The 20034-nt window shown below is 43.8% G+C and overlaps 1 protein-coding gene across 12 annotated transcripts in view; it reads right to left on the reverse strand.

Moving 5' to 3' along the window:
* EPN2 (epsin 2) overlaps positions 1 to 20034 on the reverse strand; it is a 79359-nt gene that overhangs the window by 22571 nt on the left and 36754 nt on the right. For 10 of the 12 annotated variants that reach the window (XM_029576362.1, XM_029576360.1, XM_029576366.1 and 7 more), the window contains 4 exons: positions 17899 to 18706; positions 4289 to 4401; positions 3870 to 3980; positions 3223 to 3385 (listed from right to left, as the gene is read on the reverse strand). In XM_029576362.1, coding sequence (XP_029432222.1) covers positions 3223 to 3385; positions 3870 to 3980; positions 4289 to 4401; positions 17899 to 18496 — 985 coding nt within the window. In that variant the 5' untranslated portion in view covers positions 18497 to 18706. The remainder of the gene's footprint in view (positions 1 to 3222; positions 3386 to 3869; positions 3981 to 4288; positions 4402 to 17898; positions 18707 to 20034) is intronic. The other 2 variants (XM_029576367.1, XM_029576364.1) reach the window with 1 other exon arrangement.

The raw sequence follows: 20034 nt of genomic DNA on the forward strand, positions 1-20034 counted from the left end.
CTTGTTCCAGAAAGGTAACTGTTTATGTAACCTCATGTTAATACATCAAATGCTACCCGAGGTTGAATCCTGTTTTGGGGGGAAGAGATACTTAAGTGGCAGAAGAAGGAGCTGCCCCTTTTTATTTTAATCTATAATTGCTCGATACTACTGCAGCCAGTGGGCAGGGAAGGTTTCCCAACAAGGGACTACGAATGACCCTTTAGTTACTGCCCTAAAAGATGTGAATATTCTGTACCACAGCCCAGGAAATCCACTTCCTGACAGCGACGGTGAAAGTGCTCCTCCTCTAGTCCTGGGATTAGGAAAGGGTTTCTGGGTGGCTTGGCAGGACAATCCGGAGAGATGCAGGGGTGGCAAAGGCCACTGAAGGTGGTGGGGGGGGGGGGGGGGGGGTAAAATGCTGAAGATTTAGCAGTTTTCTACAGCGCAGAGTGTTCACATTTGTAAATCCACAGGAAAACCACCCTCCCCCCCAGGACTACAGAACTGAACTAGGATATTCCCTGGTACAACTCACCATACAAAAAGAGACTTTCATTCTGCTGTCATATCAGTAACGGGCACACAAACCCCCTCTACCTACCACCATGGAAGATGGTAAAATACAAAGCCTGAAAAAGATACTCAGCACATGGGTAATAAAGCTGCCATCCCATAGCAGCAGCAACTCAAAGGACTCAATCAGCAATAGCCCCACCTATGGAAAGGCTGCAGTGCAGCACCAATGCACGTCCTACATCCCAGCAAATACCTCCGCTCACTCACACACGTAACCGACCTTCACCAAAGACAGAATAAGAGACCACAAATTAGAAACGTGGGTACCAAACTGGAATGGAAACCACCAAGCACCACTCTGCATGCAGTGCAAAACTGGAGACCTAGAAATACATTTCCTCCTCCTACATTAAGCAAAGTACAAAGAGAGAAAAAATGCACACACACACCCTCCCCAAAACTATCATATGGCTCTTGCACCCCATCGACACTCGGATCCCTGCACCCTCTCCCTCTCTTCCACCTCTCCCTGCCCAGCAGCACTTCCAGACCCAGCGGGGGAAGACGAAGTTGGTGTCCCTTCCAGTCCAGAAGAGCAGGGGTTTGCCATGTCCCGTTTTGATCCGGGAGGAAGAGGAAAAGGCCTCCCACTGGGTCAGGCCCAATAAAGCAGACGTCCACCAAGTCCCACCCCAGCGGATGCGGGCAGCACGCCTCCCAGGACCTCGCCACACACCTGCTGAGAACCATTGCTCTAAAATAAAACAAAACACTTTTTCTATGACAGATGGATAAGTAGCCGCTTCTTTTCAGGGCTTATAGCATCCCACAACCCTCTAAACAATTGTCAAATTCAGATGAATGAAATAAAATGTAATAACTTTTAAAACTAAACTACACCACAAGAACGTCACCAGTCCACTATAAAATGTCCAGCAAAGCGTTACTGTGGCGATAGATCACCGTATGCCCCTGTAAAGAGATCTTTCAGAGCTGGATTTAAGATTTTAGCACCCATCGGCAGCAGGCGTAGGCTCTTCCCTGGTCCAAATATTTGGCACTTTCAAAATATGGAGCCCTAGTCGGTTGTCTATGTTAACTATGCCTAAATCCGGACTTGCCCTGCAGCTGCTCTGTGACTTCCTGAATAGCCCTGCCAAGTTCAATACTTCCTATTCATTTTTATGCACGCTCCGTTCCAGCTCAGGAAGTATTCCTTCCTCCGCGAGGTCAAACCTGCGGCATCAACTCCCCACTGTGCCAGGCAAGTACACAGATGTGATTCTGCAGCAATATACAGAGCCGACCTCCTAACAGAGCAGGAAAAACAAATATGGTCCGGGCAGGACAGAGTATGAATGTTTTTAAAGAAACCGGTAATATCTGTACTTAACAGCGCAAGGACAAATGAAAAAAAGCTGCTTCTTCAGTATTATGGAATAGTGACCTGCCCATGCCGTTCTACCAAATAAAGGCCCTGGGGAGCATTAGAAATACTTCCCCCATCTCCTCCCAGCCCAGTAATGTCCACTCAAACAAAAAAACAAACATTCTGAACAATTTTATTTCTGTGCAGAATTTCAATAAGTAAACCTACCAGATAGAGCAAACTATAGAAGCAAGCAGCAAGGCACCCTGAGGATCTTATAAAGTAAAGAAAACCCAAATTCCCCAATGCATTCCCTTCACAAGCGCTGAACGTCTAACTTCGGGGCCCTTCTTACCCCAACACCCTGTAAAGCCTATCAGGAGTGGAGCAGCAGGCTGCAAACCAGGGAAGCCAACTCCTTGCACAAGTCACGTCACTCTCCAAATCTTAGGGCCTGATGCACCAAGGCTTTTCTCCCATCCTGTGTCTACGGGGAAAAAACGCTTAGTAAATGAGGCCCTTAGACTGAAAGCTCCCCTGGGAACGGGGAAATACCTACACTACCTGAATGAAGTCTACTCTGAAGTGTCAAGAAAAGCGGAAGGAATGTAAAACGGTCTCACGGCGAATGCAGAGAGGATAAAGAAGTTATTGAAACATAGTCATGTGCAAAGGTTAAGGCAGCCTTGCTCAAACTGTACGTTCAATCTACGTGAACAGAAGCAGACAAACTCTGCATCAGTGATTCTCAACAGTCCTCAGGTCACTCCTAGCCAGGCAGGTTTTTGGGATATCTGCAAGGAACATATATGAGATAGATCTGCACACAAGGCACTGCATGCAAATCTCTCTCATGCATATTCATAGTGAAAATCTGACTCACCAGGTATGTCCTGAGCACTGGGTTGAGAACCCCTGCTCGCTCTAGATGACACACACCATCTTTCTGCAATTTTTAATGCAAAATTACTATTTGCTGATTTTACCAGATTGAAATTAAAAACCGTTAATATGGAATGTGCAAAAGTTTGGACACCTTCCAGTAGATTCATTATTATTATTTTTGAAAGAGTTGTTACTAAGGCCCAAGAAAGTGACTTGCTCGACTTTCAATTAGTCAGGAGAAGACAATTCCAGGGTTGAACAAATACTCTGACCCTTCCAACCTCTCAGGTGGTGCTTATTGTTTTGTCAGCTTTCAACCACCATGGTTCCTCCAAGCAGATATCTGGCATTTGAAAAGGAAATCATGCAATTCGCTCTTAACGAAACAGGCTATTAAAATATCTGTAAAACACTTCCAGATAGCAATTTCAACCGTCAGAAAACGTTTCACTTAGCCGCTTCCTTACCGAATGACTGCCAAGGATCAGAGGCAGTCGGTGTAACTGCAGCTCCTTCCCAGGGGTCACGTGCGTTTGAGTTTGTTGATGGTGAAGGTCCCCATGGCTCTGATTTCTGAAGTGCAGGAGCTGATGTAGGAAGAGCATCCATTAAATCCAAGAGAGCTGTTTGCTGTGGAAAAAAGATGGTCATTTTCCAAGGAGCTCTTGGCTCTTCTGAATGATCTGTTTCTCTCTGATTGAATACTTAGAGAATATTTAACTCAAAAGATCCCCAAACTCTATCCCTGAGAGCCACAAATCAGTTGGGTTTTCAGGATTGCCGCAGTGAATATGCATGAGATCTATTCACATCCTTCATTGTATGTGAATAGATCTCATGCATATTCACTGCGGCAATCCTGAAAACTGGGTTGCAGACTGTTGATTTAAGCCAATGGAAAGGGAAATGTAATAAGCATTTAGTGATTTTGCTAGGTGCAACTTTAAAGAATTAGAAAGCACAAAACTTCACACCCAACACTATCAAGTGTAAAAGGGCAAGTGATGGAACAGGTAACCTAACCTTATTTAGGACACATGGTTCAGAGTTTAAAAAGCTGACACTGAACTATTCATGTACAGTCAGAAGTTAACAAAAGCACAGAAAATTCTACCTCCTTTCTCTTTTTGGGTATTTTAACCGTGTCTTTGCGACTTTCTTCCAGAGCCATCTGTAACCGGAGGTCATCTCCACGCCTCAGGCGCTCCTCCTGGAAAAGAAATCCCTACTACTCATTAAGCGCTTATCTGAAAGCGCATTTACAAGCAGACCTTACTGGCCTGGTACAGGGTATAAACTACACACCGCTATACAAGTAAAAATCTCCGTGTTGCATGCTTTCCAGCGTTTAGCTACCTTTACACAGAACGAATCAAAGGTGTCTGGAAGACCCACAGTTGTACGGAGAAAAGAATGAGAGAGGCACATCTCAAAGTCATGGGTTGTGAGAGTTGGGCCACATCATCAAAACGTGCGAGGACACGGCTCCAAGCAGAGGACAGCAGGCGCCAATAAAACACTTTGGGAACTGACCTGCTCTGCGACTTCTCTGCTCATTGCTAACGCAAGCTGGAGCTGCAGCTCTTCCTCACCACTCGTCTGAGGCCGTGCCTGCTCCAACTCTGACGAAACCCGAGGGGATGTAGCTAATAAAGCAAATACGGCACTGGGTTAATAACAAAACAAAAAATGTTATACAGAAAGGTGAGCACTAGCACCAACATTTGGCAAAGTCTGCTCTCTGCTGACAGGTAGCCTGCATAAGATTGAGTGCAGAACAGCAAGATGCACAGAGAATAAAACCAGAAATCATGAGCACAAATCACCACTTTCACCCAAATTGTGATTGTAATGTAACAAACCCTTCCAGTGACAAAATGCTGGGATAAGAGCGAGGACTGCAGTTGGTTACCATTAATTTTGTAGCATCTTGGTTTGAGGTGAAGTCTAGATTACAGTGACCTGACACACCTCAAGAACAAGTATCACAATTTACCTCCAGAACTCACTCAGTGACCCTAAGCAAATCGTTTAAACAGAGATCTGGCAAAAGGAGGCAATTAAAAGGGACTGCAGCTGCTCACCAGGGGCCCGGCTTCCATCAAGGGCATCATTTTGTTCTGCCTTTACTTTCAGTTACCTGAATGCCAACAAAATATCAAGGGAATTGATTTGATGGCTGTTATGAGGAATTAAATAGAGATGTGCATTCATTTTGAACAAATGCAACAAATGACAAAAATTACCAGAAAATTCTGGAGTATTTTTATTTACGAGCAAAAAACAAAGTGCCTGCCAGAGACCCTCTAACTCCCCTTCCCTACCAGGCCCCTCTAACCCCCATCTCTGTTAATTCAAAATCAGATTCAGCTTTCTCAGGCCCCTCTGACTCCCCCCCCCCCTCCTCCACACACACACACACAACTATTCAGTTTTTCCAGGGACCTTCCTGCCTCTCCTAACATCATTTCTGGGGCATGGCAGTCAGAAGGGCACAGAAACAGTGGCAGAGTCCCGCTGGATGACCGTACAAAGAAGGGTGCCATTCCTGAGGCGAGCGAGGGCAGGAGAGTGGGCTTACCCTGCCTGGCCTGTCTGTATTTTCAAGGAAGCTCATTGCCCAGTAAAGAATGTTGCCAGGCTTGAGGATAAGTGCACAGAGGGGCAGGAGAATAGCAGTTTCTACCTTAAGCTTGCTGGGAAGACTGGATGGACCATTTGTTCCTTTTCTGCTGTCATTTCTATGAATAGGGTAAGGGAGGTCCTCAGCCGCCAGATAAATTTAACGGATGTGAGTTGCGGGAAGTGGGGGGTTAGAGGGCCTCTGGTGACCAGATTTGGCTACTTTCTTGTTTGTTTGGTTTTTTTTTGGGGGGGGGGGGTTCAGGTAACTAACCGAAAAACCAGACATTAAATGAACTGAAATGCTCACCCCCTGCTCCCTGAAACAAAAAAAATGAACCTAAACATTTAAACCCTGCATATCCCCTATTCCATAATCTCTGAAGCAGACATTGGTCTTCAATAAAAAGAGAGAAATTGTTTCATTACAAAACGAGCATGCAACCCCTTTTTGCGTCTGTTACCATCCAAAATAAATGCAGGTATTTTTCAGTTAAAAAAAAAACAAAACCCAGCTGGGCTCATGCAAAAATCAGTGTGTGTTTAAGAAACAAGAGAGCTACAAACTGAGCTCATGAACCGCAAGCTTTGAGAAGAACTGGTATAAAGTATCTGAATCCTGCAGGACTGTTTGATGCAGTGTGGCAAAAGGCTAAGCTCCAAGATACAGGGGATGGGGCTTCAACAGCCCATTTCTACGTGACAGAGATCCTGACTGACCCTGTGGCACACTGGATTCAGTCAGACTGCTCCGGTAATGCACTGCAGGACTCATCTGTGCAGAGAGACAGAAGCCAGACCAGGGGCTGGCAACTCTGCTCCGAGGGCCCCAAACAGATCTGGTTTGTTTTAAGGTTATCCACAATTAATATGCATAAGATATCTCTGCATATAAAGCAGGCAGTACGTGCAAGCTCGTCTCATACCTACTCATTGCGGATATCCTGAAAACCAGACCTGTTTCTGGCACTCCAGGGCTGGAGTTGCCTACCCCAGACCAACAAGCAAAGTGGCGGCCGATGAGATTTATATGGACAAGTATAGGATAATGCACCTGGAGTGCAAAATAGGCCGGCGCAATACATTTTGGCCAGTATTGTGGATCCATGCCAGGCACCCGTTCATAAAACAAGATATCCAAAATGTCAGAAAGTACAAAAAGCAGCTCCAAGCTAACAGAGGAAACTACATATACTGAAAAATTAACCAAGCTGAGGCTATTTTCCTTTAAAAAAAAATTTTAATTTAATTCCTTTTTATAAATCAATGAACCCTGCAGGAAACCTTCCCCACATTTTCAAAAATATTTAAGCAGATTTAACCCTCCTGTTTTGGCAATGGTCATAACGTAGGAGTGTTCCCAATGGGGTCAGGCAGTATTAAGCCAAATATATTGTACAAGTTTCTCAATCTCAAAGAAAAGGTCAAGGGATTGCCCTCAACTGATAGCCAAAAGCCTGAGATGATCTTCCACAGCAGCCATAAACCCACAACTATCCTGCAAGGATAAGGAGAAATAGATCTCACCACCACCACCAGAGAAAAACACATTTTTGCACATTAGGTAACTGAGAACTACGCCTGCAGCACAACTTGAAAAACATCTGACAGGGAGGGGGGGGGGAGTTATGAGGCCATAGCTAGACTAGGACAAAGCATTAACTCCAAGGACTTAAATTGGGGTCAGGAAGGAAAGTTTCTTGCTGTGCAGCAAAAAGGTCTACACAGATACAGAGTGCTTCCTTCACCTGCGCACGGATTTCTAGAGAAAACGATTTAATTCAAGATTTCTCTTCCGCTCTGTAACGGCTACAGATACAGAGTGCTTCCTTCACCTGTGCACGGATTTCTAGAGGAAACGATTTAATTCAAGATTTCTCTTCCGCTCTGTAACGGCTACAGATACAGAGTGCTTCCTTCACCTGCGCATGGATTTCTAGAGAAAACGATTTAATTCAAGATTTCTCTTCCGCTCTGTACGGCTACAGATACAGAGTGCTTCCTTCACCTGCGCACGGATTTCTAGAGAAAACGATTTAATTCAAGATTTCTCTTCCGCTCTGTAACGGCTACAGATACAGAGTGCTTCCTTCACCTGCGCACGGATTTCTAGAGAAAACGATTTAATTCAAGATTTCTCTTCCGCTCTGTAACGGCTACAGATACAGAGTGCTTCCTTCACCTGCGCACGGATTTCTAGAGAAAACGATTTAATTCAAGATTTCTCTTCCGCTCTGTACGGCTACAGATACAGAGTGCTTCCTTCACCTGCGCACGGATTTCTAGAGGAAACGATTTAATTCAAGATTTCTCTTCCGCTCTGTACGGCTACAGATACAGAGTGCTTCCTTCACCTGCGCACGGATTTCTAGAGAAAACGATTTAATTCAAGATTTCTCTTCCGCTCTGTATGGCTACAGATACAGAGTGCTTCCTTCACCTGCGCACGGATTTCTAGAGAAAACGATTTAATTCAAGATTTCTATTCCGCTCTGTATGGCTACAGATACAGAGTGCTTCCTTCACCTGCGCACGGATTTCTAGAGGAAACGATTTAATTCAAGATTTCTCTTCCGCTCTGTACGGCTACAGATACAGAGTGCTTCCTTCACCTGCGCACGGATTTCTAGAGGAAACGATTTAATTCAAGATTTCTCTTCCGCTCTGTACGGCTACAGATACAGAGTGCTTCCTTCACCTGCGCACGGATTTCTAGAGGAAACGATTTAATTCAAGATTTCTCCTCCGCTCTGTACGGCTACAGATACAGAGTGCTTCCTTCACCTGCGCACGGATTTCTAGAGAAAACGATTTAATTCAAGATTTCTCTTCCGCTCTGTACGGCTACAGATACAGAGTGCTTCCTTCACCTGTGCACGGATTTCTAGAGGAAACGATTTAATTCAAGATTTCTCTTCCGCTCTGTATGGCTACAGATACAGAGTGCTTCCTTCACCTGTGCACGGATTTCTAGAGAAAACGATTTAATTCAAGATTTCTCTTCCGCTCTGTACGGCTACAGATACAGAGTGCTTCCTTCACCTGCGCACGGATTTCTAGAGAAAACGATTTAATTCAAGATTTCTATTCCGCTCTGTATGGCTAGTCAGTCATTTCAAGGATTAAAACATGCATGCAAAGACCCAAGTAAAAGCAACAGATAAAAAGTTACAACACGTAGTGTGTTTACATTTGCAATAAATCAGTACCCCCAGAAGCTCCATTCAAATTCAGCCATAACTCACAGAACACCTACACCCGCCACCACTGAAGTACACTGCTGTAATCTGTAGAGACCCAATCGCTTCATATCCAATTCGATTCCCCAGAAAGGTCAATGGTTACCCTACCATGTTATGCTATGTTACTCGGCAGACACTATAATGTATATTGTTGATATGTTTCCAATTTCTGCACTAATTCCCCCCCTCCCTTTAACTGATTAATTTTTTGCTTAATCCTTCGCTGTAATACAGGGATGTAAACCTTTCGTTTGATGTAAACCGATGCGATATGACTTGTGCCATGAACTTCGGTATAAAAAAGAATTTAAATACATAAACGCCTTGAATCTAACCCCCTCATCACAATGTTTTTCCCCAGTAGCTCTGTACCTTCCCATCAAAAGGTAGATCTGCTGGCCAAAGAGACATTTCTTTCAGATGGTGGGGAAAATCCATTCTATAGATCTGGTACCACTACCCTGAAAGCTCTGACCCGTTTTATTTTTATTTATTTTTTTACAGCTGGAGTGTCTTGAGCTGTTTTTGGCTTGGTCACAGGTAGTCAGATGAGTAGGGTTAATGTCCTTCAGTGCCTTGAATCTATAGCTATTTCAAGGACGTTGGGATAGATGAACTTGCAGGTCTGTTTTAAGCCTAACAGCATAAACTAAACTATCTAGACTATCAACCACAACAAATTCCAGTGGTTTTCGGGCCCATAGTCAACTAAAGCAAATGAGGAATAAACTAAAAATACTGCATTAGCTTAAGGTTTTGTGTTTTAATATTTAAACAATTGCATCTATGATTTCTGGCTTCTGTCCCTGCCCTTCACTTCATATAGCTGTAGGGATCTAGCATAAAGGTAGAAACAGTTTCTCTGCCATACAAAGAATCTAATTCTACAGCAAGACAGGAGATCAGATACTTATGTAAGATGGACTGACCAGTAGATCAGCATCCTGCCATGCTTTGCTACTGTTTGGCGAGATTTTGAGATTTATTTATTTTTTTTTAAGTCCATAAAAAATAAAATGGCTGGGGCATTTCCTGCAATCACGATAAAAGCTACGGACCTGCTCACACCCCAGGCTGCACAAGTAATCGCTTCCCAGTACAGTTAAAGTTACCGAAGTGGGATCCTGCCCCACCATCTGTCTTCTCCATCAGCTACATGACTCATCCACCTCTACAGACAGCTCACATCTCGGGTGACCTTAAAGCTATCAAAGCGCTGCCAAACGGGCCTAGTAACAGCAGTTTACTGACACCGCTGGCTTAGACACAACAGATGGAATCAAACTGTGAAAATGCAAAAAATACAAGACAGACAAACTAACCAAGAATAAGACGACAAATAAGCTGATGCTCTGAGAATGGCAGAAGATAATCCTTCTGCTAAAAATAGGTAGTTTGCAGAATAGTTATTCATAAACCCACATTAGGCTTTCTAATAAATTTTAGCCTACCAGGGATTTGCATTTTAAATATTAAAAAAGTTTCCTATGTTACACAGACACATGGAAATTTCTAGAGTTTTAGCTTAGTAAATTAAGTTAAAAAATGGAGAAACGAGCTAGAACAGGGAAAAATATTTAGAAGTCTCATATAACAGTTTATATAAAAATGCATAAGATGAACCCTAGGCATTTAGGAAAGAGAGAACATGATGGCAGAAAGACCATAAGGCCTATCTACTCTGCCCATCCACACCAACTATTCAGCTTTACTCCTGAGTCTGTTCCATGTATCCACTGCCCTCTCTGCAAAGACATTTCTTTAGATTACTCCAGAATCTACCCCCTTTCACCCTCATCCCATAGCTTCCTTTCCTTTGAAACATTTAGTAGCTCTATGCCACTTCAGTAAGACACACAGCCCATCCTGCAAGGATCCATAATTCCTGACACGCACCACTCCCTCCACCAATGCGATAATTCACTCTTACTTCAGGCTTTTTACCGAATCATGCATTTGGAGTTCAGAAAATTTAAGGGAACATTACACATTATGGGCCTGAGAAACTGATAAGCACCAACCAGGAGAGGACCTGGGGGGAAGATAGTGTCTGATTAAATCAAGGTAGCAAAACAGTGTAATAAGTAACCAGAGTCAGATAGGGAGAAAAAAGGAGGCTTCTGTCATTGGCAAGATCTCATATAGACTGGATCCCATTCTGGAGGTCAATCTCCAAAAGAGACAGGCTGGAGGAAGTCTAGAAAGGCTACAAAAATGGTTCAGGTTCTACACCAAAGCCACATGAGAAGAGACAAAGGACCTAAATATGGATACTCCAGAGAAGAAGAGAAACAGGGGAGTTGACAGAAACATTCAAATACCTCAACAATATAAACCAGGAACAAGAAGCAAACCTTTTCTGGAGGAAAGAATGCACTAGAAGAGAGGTCCCCAAACCTAGTGCTGGAATCCTACACGCCAGTCTGGTTTTCAGCATTTCCACAATCAATTGCATGAGATATATTTGCATCCATTGTCTCCAGACTGGTTGGCAGCGTGCCAGGACTGGATTTGGGGACCCCTACAATAGAACAAAGTAGTTAAGGTATAAGGCTCCATGAGGACAGATTCGGAAGCACTACCAGAAACCATTTCTTCACAAAGAGAGCGGTGGATGCATGGAATGGCCTTCCAGTGGAGATGGAGATAAAAACAGTAAGAGAATTTGATAATCAATTGATACCAATTTGGAATATTGTGCGAGATCTGGGAGTCACCCTAGATCAATCATTATCAATGCACACAGGTAAAAAATGTAGTGCAAGTGTCTTTTGCCAAGCTCAGATTACTCTGCCACTTAAAACCATCACTTGGACCCAGATGATTTTCGGACTGTGCTGCAGTCTTTATTCTCAAATGTGGACTAACTGTAATTACAATTAGAAGTCTTCAACTGATCCAGAACTCAGCGACCAAATGCAATTGGGAGGAGTGGAGATCCGTCTAGTGGCTAAAGCAGCAAGCTGAGAACCAAAGAAGCCAGGGTTCAAATCCCACTGTGACCTCAAGCAAGTCACTTGAACCTCCATGGCTTCAGGTACAAGTTTAGATTCGGAGCCCTCTGGGGCAGGGAAAATATCTACGGTATCTGAATCTAATACACCTTCAGCTGCCAATGAAAAAAAAAAAGGACAGCTGTAAACTATAAAACCAAATTTGCCTGCAAGGAGTGGCACAAAAATATGAAGGATACAGACTTCTGTATCAGTTGTTTGTAAGTTACTAATGAACTGCTGAGCTGCATTACTGGAATTAAATGTGCAATGTTTCCTGAAAGTATGTGCAAGAAGCTTCCAGTCACTGTACAGGATTCACAGATTCCAAAGTTCATAAGCTGAATGTTTATCACACCTGAATACTTTAAACATTTCTAATCGTTACAAAGCAACTCTCCAAAGAGCCAGAATAGCAGAAGTCAAGAATGACCTCATACAATGGTTTACTGGTTCTTTTAAAATGTCCTTTCGCTCTCCCACTGTAAAATCTCTTGGCATTTTGCAGTTAACACTTACTTAACATATAGGAATACTGAATCCTATTTCAGATGAGTTTTCTTACCCCAACAGGACTGTTTCACATTGGTTAGATACCCGCCACTCCCTTCTGTTGGGGTTTCAGCATGGTTGATTCCTGGTGATAATTGTAGATCACCACTTTACAGCTTACTAATAATCCTTTATCACAAACATCACATTTCAGGAACAGGTGACTAACTGGCTAACAATGTTTTATCAGAATTTTATTCCAACCTCTAATTACTGGTAATTTGCCTGACTCTATAGCACTTAAGAATAAATTAGAAATTACTAAATGACTCATGGATAAGAGAAAAAACAAACAATGACCAGTAGGATCTTTTTATCCACCATATATGGAACCAGTAGCCAACAGTAATGACCACCGTATAATCAAGACAGGACTGTCCAAGGGAAGAAAAAAGAAGAGTTCAACGTGCTTCCCAAGGTCATGCAATACAACAAGAGAAAGCAAGTTTGCTATCTCCATCCATAGGAGGATGAATGAGCCATGATGCATGGGATGACATTTGACAACTCCACAGAGACCCATCTCGCAGAGCTCAGTCAAGGTGGTTCCTACAGAAGAGCTGCTTCAGTCCATTTCAGAGCTTAGCACACTTCAGCAACAGTCAATTCTCCAGGAAATAAGCATTGTTAATTCAACCTGTCTATGGAGAACCCTGTTTATAGGTAAGCAAACTTAAGTTTTCCATCAACAAGCAGTGCCGAGTTAGCTATGACACATGGGGAGTACCAAGCCAAGGGCTGTACAGTGGAGCAATTGCTGAACCACCAATGCAGAGTGGACAAGTTGACCAAAATTGCTTGTGTAGAACTATAGTCTTGACATGTCCAGACAACAGTGCACAGATGACCAAGTTGCAACTTTGCAGACTTTTCAAATCAAGGCAGCCTTTAGATGCACCACTGAAGTTGCTATGGCTCTCTTGATGAGCTTTTATGGAATCTGTAATAAGTTGACAATACGGTCCACTAGCCAATATGACAAAGTTCTTTCAGTAACTGCCACATCTGGTGCCCACTTCTGTCGACAGGAATTGAACAGCCGTCTGATGTCTGTACTACAGTTTCCCTGACTTTGTCCCCTAACAAGCGGTTCCCTAAACAAGGGACATTCATAATTCAATCACGGACATCTTCCTTCCGATGACTGGCATGGAACCAAGTCAGCCTACAGGCCCCAACAATGGCTAGCGAAGTCCTCACCGAAGTGTCAAAAGCTTCACAGACTGACCGAACCAGACGCTGTTCACACTCTTCATGTCCTCAACTGCCTTACACACTAGCCTGCTCAAGGACTAGGGCAGTGTTTCCCCACCAGTGTGCCATGGCACACTGGAATGCTTTCAGACCTGATCAGGTGTGCTTGCCATGGAAAAGTCACCACTGTGATTCCAAGATTCAGACCAGTACCTGGGCTCTGCTCTCAGCACCTCACGACAATAAGAGACCAGCAATGGTTCTTAAACATGCAGAAGCTCCTTGGCCCCTCCCTGCCACTATTTTAAAATTTCAAAGACAGACTGGCAGGTTTTTCAGTGCTTCCCTAGCTAATTGTTCAGAGTAGTTAAATCACAAGCAGATTGTGATAAATTGCAGGAAGACCTTGTGAGGCTGGAAAATTGTGCATCAAAACGGCAGATGAAATTTAATGTGGACAAGTGCAAGGTGATGCATATAGGGAAAAATAACCCATGCTATAATTACACAATGTTAAGTTCCATATTAGGTGCTACTACCCAAGAAAGATCTAGGTGTCATAGTGGATAACACATTGAAATCGTCAGTTCAGTGTGCTGCGGCAGTCAAAAAAGCAAACAATGTTGGGAATTATTAAGAAGGGAATGGCGAATAAAACAGAAAATCTCATAATGCCTCTGTATTGTTCCCTGGTGAGACAGCACCCTGAATACTGTGTACAATTCTGGTCACTGTCTTGTCTTAGGCTCTGCTCTAAGACAAGAAAGGTCTCCTAAGACCAGACTTGTGGAAGTGTTACTTTAGAAGCCTTTAGAAATCTTGCATCTTTCAGACTCCATGATTGTTGGACCCTCAGACATCTGACCACAATTGAAGCAGTTTGCCATGTTGTGGTTTGGGTCCAAACATTTATAACAGATCTCATAGACATTGGTGATTGACCACAACTGTAGACACAGGACTTGAAGCTTCTTTTTGGGCCTCTATTCAGACATCTTGGAAGAAGCACAGATCTATTTAATTAATTTAGGAGCACTTAAAAGTGCTTTTGAGGGGCTGCCAAGGCAGTGGGTAAAGAAACTAACGATGCAGAGAGGAAACAAAAAACAGAAAACTTTTCAAGTCACATGTCCGTGCAAGAGCTTGGACATTATTAGACCAAGCGGCTGATGAGATTGTGCGTGTAGGAACAACTGCACATATTCAAAGCTTTTACTGAGCTCTGAGAGATGGGTCTTTCCAGGGCTGAATGACGTCACTCACATGTCATGACTAATTCAGCCCTGCTTGACAGAGAATCTATATTCTGAGAGAACATAAGGTTTTAAACTCTTGTTTCAAAAAAGACCTAATTTGAAGGTTGCATTTCTACAGGGATTCAGATAGAGCAGAAGTAATCCAGATGAGAGCTACCAAAACAGTGCACAGTGACAGCAATAGCCATAACAAGGTGAAGACTTAAGGAGGGAGATACGGTTGAGACATTCAAATACCTCACTGAATATAATCAATGTACCCAAGGCTAGCATTTTTGCATAAAACGTAATTCTAGAGCAAGGGGTTTGGATATAAAGCAAGTCATTGTCTCACAGAAAGTGAGACAGATGCAAGGCAAAGCTTTCCAATGGAGGCAGAAAGTGGAAAATTGATTTCTGAATTCCAGAAGACACAATCCTTAACAGTGGGAAAGTGAGAGCACAGCTGGACAGTAGGTAGGATTTCTGGTTAAGCAGCACATAAGGAAAAGCGGGCAGACTAGACTGCTCTAGATTCAGGCATTCCCTGCTGTCAATTTCTACACGCCTATGTTACAAATTATGTCCTTTATGGTGGAGACCTAAACTATACAGCAGAAATGTGGTCAAGTGTGGTGTGAACTGTAACTGCCTTGGAAATGACAGGAAATTGTATTTTTTTATACACCTTTTTAATCTTTTATAATATGTAAACCGCTGTGATGTTTTCCGGACGTATATAAAACTAATAAATAAAATACAGTTTGCTAAAGATACCAGATGATTTAATAGGAAATTTAAGCTATGCACAAGGAGCCACCACATACAAATTCTACTCTTTCAAGATGAGTAGTTTGTTTTTTTATTAATATCTAGACCAGCAAATGGAAAGAAAACCTGCCAGAAGATGAGATGCATAGAACTCCCTGCTGGGAATCCACACGTTTCATCATCTTTCTGCATAAATCTGTTTGTCCAGCCAACATGGTAATGTGCACAGAGTTAATGTTATCCTCTCACACACACACAGAGTGGTGTCTTTGTGGATTTTAAAAAGAAAAAAAATACATTAAAAAAAAAATGTAAAAACAGGGCACTTTCCAATCACTGGCAACCAGAAAGGAAGGCTGGCAAGTGAATTTTTCTCTTGCAAACGTCCAGCACCAACTGCTGAGGAAAAGTACTGCCAGCGGAAGTGCAGACATCCTGCCAGCAGATGGCGACAGAGTCATGCATTCACTTCAGGAGAGGACTCTCACTGCCTCCGCTTCAGGCAATGGGAAACACACCCCCCTTACCATCGAGAGGAAGAAGTGGAGCAGGTCACAGGGAGCACCCCACCCATGGGAAGCAGCAAACTGATGGGAGTTGCAGAATGCCTCTAACTCCATTCCTCCTCCTCAGGAGGAGGAATGGAGACAGAAAGTGGGCGACAGCACCTGCCACAAGGGAACAGGGTGTGCAGCACCCTACTGCCATCCTACTTCAGAAAGAAGCAGCAGGAAGAGGAGGAGAGGACAGAGAGCTGCACCTGAGTTGGATGGGAAAGAGGACTGCACCTCAGTGGGGTAGGAGGGGGAAGCACTCACCATCCTCCTTCCCAACAAGTTAGGGGGGGGAGGGGGGTAGAGCAGGAGTTACATGCAAGTCCATTTCATCCCTGACGAGTAAGCCGTGGAGGAACATTTCAAATCTTGCACATAGGGTTGGGAATCCCTTCGAGAGCCAAAAGGTAGTGGCAGAGGTACCAAAGGGCCCAGGAACGTCCATTCCCCATGGCCCGGCAATCATTTCCCCCAGTGCCACACCACAGCGGCTGAGAGAGAGGCAGCCTAGTATTGATGGTGGGTGGGTGGGGGAGACAAGCAGAGGGAGGGGGACGAGAGAGAAGGCTGTGGAAATGGGGGGGGGGGGGAAGTCCACGATGAGAAGCAGTCCACCCCCTCCCAACCTCACACACGGCAGAAGCATCAGATAGCGAGTTTAGCTTGTGTTTGGCTACTGCAAATGAACTTAAGATTTCACATCTTGTAGTACATAAGCTTCTGAGACCCCACACAACTGGTCAGGCACTATTCCTCCTGCCCATTTTGGCTTCCAGATCAACTGTAACTGGCCTTTAATGGGCTCCTGGGCCTTCATTCACAACTACCAAGGTTTTCTCCACTATTTTATTACTCCCCCAACCCACCCAAAACTCAGTAATCGTCCTGGACTCCTTTTGAAATGCGGTTAACATGGACCTTAAGCCCAGCCACCAAGTATCACTGTAGTAGTAGCGACGTCCTCTATGCCAAGGGCTATAACCAGTACCTCCCCAGCCGGCCAGGGGGAATGGAACCTGACCCAGATCAGAGACTGTCACATGCTGTATCTAAAGAAAAGACCTCTGTACTCTCAGAAGCTCATGAACTACAACAGCTTCTGTGTTAGTCCCTCACAAAGGACCCTGGATTCTGCAAAAAATAAATAAATAAAATGCACTAACTTTCAAAGGACGATGAGTTTAACAGTCAGCTAGAGAAAATAAAAACACGGGCATGCATTTCAAATCAAGGTCGGAAATGTATTCAAGAGAAAAATTCAAAGGCTTACACAACCTAGGGTGGGATGTTTTACGAAAAACAGCTTTGTCAGGCCCTGGGAATCTCAGAAGCACCTACAGCAGACAGTGTTTGCCCCTGTGCCTGAAATAAGTTTAGCAAAGCTTACCCGCCTGGTTTTTTTATACTACTTTGGTACACAAATGCAACAATTACCATTATCACTTTGATTTTGCTACAAAAGTTATCGAGAAAGTAAATAAATTAAACTGGAACAGACAAATTCTGTTCTCTCATCAGTTGGAAGTGACCACACTCAAATAGCTCTGGGTGTGCAAACTCTCTCCCTCTCATGCAGGTGCATCAGGGCAGACTTCTTAGTCAGCAGTCCAGCGTTTGGTAAACCGTCATTTAGGGAGGCCAAGCTCAGCTTTTACAGTCCACGTATCAAATCATTTTGCGAGAACAGCCAGCAGCAGGCAGGAAGGTCAAAACCATGAGCATCTTTAGAGCTACATCAGGGTTCTTATTTACAGAAAACTATTCTACATTCTTAGTTTCTCATCGAGACATTCATATGTTGCACTAATCAGGTTTCCAGTCCTCTGCAGTTCTTTAGTGGTGATGACGGGTACGCTGAAAAGACCTCTGAGCACTGAATAACCAGCTACTGCTTGTGCTCAATATTCAAGTTTCCCCAAACTACATCGCAACCCATACTAAGTAATACAAATAAATATCGAGCTACATGCATGTACTTACAGCCATGGTAAGACGCTGGAGACCCTCCCGACTTGCCATACTCGTGCTCCGAGTAGCTGGTGGACAGGTTAGGCTGGCTGGAGCCTCGGCCAAAGGTTATTTGATTGTTGCTGCCCACACCTGTAGCTACCTGGGCCATGCGCTCTTTGGTTTTCAGTGCCTGAGCCCTCTCATGCTTGAGCCTCTCCTCATCTTTGAGGAGCGAGACCAATTGCTTGGATTTCTCCCTCACGTTGATGCCCTGGTCCTTCCCGTCTCGGTCGATGTACTGAAAGTCTTTCAGGGTCTGGATGGCGAATATGTTCTCTTTGCACTGCTGGGCCACCCTTTCAGAGCCTGTCTTGATCAGGTAATCCAGCAGCGTGAGAGCCTTGTAGACGTGCCGCCAGTTCTTGCCGTGATCGTTGAGCCTTTTCCAAATCATGCTCATGATTTCTGAGAAGGCCACCACATTGTAGGTCAGATCGGCTATTTCAGTCATTAAGGAACTGGAGGGGCCCCAAGGGTCATTAGAGGTTGCCTCGCGAACCTTGATTTCAGCCTCAGAATAATTGTTTACAATATTTTTCATTTGTCGCCTTATTGATGACGTTGTCATTTTTGTAAGTTCCACAGTAAAAATTTCAATGAAGAAAAATTTCCCAAAAGCAAAACTCCTGAAACCACCTCAGGAGCAGAGAACAAGTTTTCTTCTTCTACAAGTTTCTGTTTTATGATAGAAATTCTGTATTCTTGATTGACCTGGATCAGGTTCTTGTAAATACATTGCCTTAATGCAAGATCCCTACAAGGCACTGGAAACTAGAAGCTGCAAAGAAAGAAAGAGAAAAAAAAAAAACAATTAGTTAAGTTTTTTAATTGTAATTTTGACGCCATCTTTGCCTAAATCATAAAAGCTGTGGGTTTCCTTGCAGGGAGAGCCATTGTAATGCATCATGGTTAATAAGAACCATCATCATCTGCATAGAACTATAGGTTTAAACACACGTTCCTCAGGACAAAACGAAGAGAACTTCCCATAGCTTAAAAGGAAAAAAATTATTACTGAAGTGTCAAACATTAGCATTGTTCAGCTGGGGATGAACAAGGACCTCATCCCAGAGTGTGGAAACTCTACCCAAAGATTCAGAACTGCTGCTCAGTGACTCGCTGTGCGCTGCCAAGCATGAAGTCCCTGGGTTTGATTCCCCAAGTTAGGTCTTTCCCAGGGCCAGCTGGGGACGCTGCAAAGGCCACATTCACAACTCCCAAGGGGGTGGGAGGGAGCGGAGAGAGAGGAAGGAATGGTCCTATCACTGCAATAAGGCAAGACTACAAATAAGGGAAAAGCCTACAAGTAGTTTATTTATTACCCACCTTTAGAAAAGAATTATCACAATAGCAATAAGCGCACATGGACACAAAGATACTGTGACCCACAGCAGATATAGACCTCCCAGAGAGTAATGGGTGATAAATCTAAATGCAAAACACCTCCATATAAAGACTGCATGCCTGCAGCAGAGAAAATACATAAAATGAGATTTAGAATTAAGAACATAAGAAGGTGCCATGCTGGGTCAGACCAAGGGACCATCAGGCCCAGCATCCTGTTTCCAACAGTGGCCAATCCAGGTGAAAAAGCACATAACCCCCAACCCCCCCCCCCCCCCCCCAAAGCAAGAAACAGAAAGAAGAAAGTGAGACCCATATAAGATACAGGATCCTAATCCCATGGGATATGATGGCCTGGACTGGCCACTGTTGGAAACAGGATGCTGGGCTTGATGGACCCTTGGTCTGACCCAGTATGGCATTTTCTTATGTTCTTGCCCACATTTTATACGGATATTGGGAAAGTATTTTGTCACCCTGGTATTAACAGGTTTGTTCATTATCTCAGGAAAATTATATAAGTCAGGGGAGTTGGTAGCAGAATCCAAAGCCAAGCTTTTTCCCACCTCCCCTGGAAGAGCATTTCAGAGAGCAGGAGCTGCTCCTGTCAAGGTCCACTCATGAGACTCGGACCACAGTCCCCCCTCCCCCTAAGTGGCAAATAAAAGCTCATGGGAGCAGGGAATCCCTGGTTCTGCCTGATGGAGGCACAAAAAGCAGGAGGAAACCATCAAGTAAAAAGAAAAAGTGATAACAGGAATG

The sequence above is a fragment of the Rhinatrema bivittatum genome, chromosome 14, assembly GCF_901001135.1.
Source record: "Rhinatrema bivittatum chromosome 14, aRhiBiv1.1, whole genome shotgun sequence".
Classification (NCBI taxonomy): Eukaryota; Metazoa; Chordata; class Amphibia; order Gymnophiona; family Rhinatrematidae; genus Rhinatrema; species Rhinatrema bivittatum.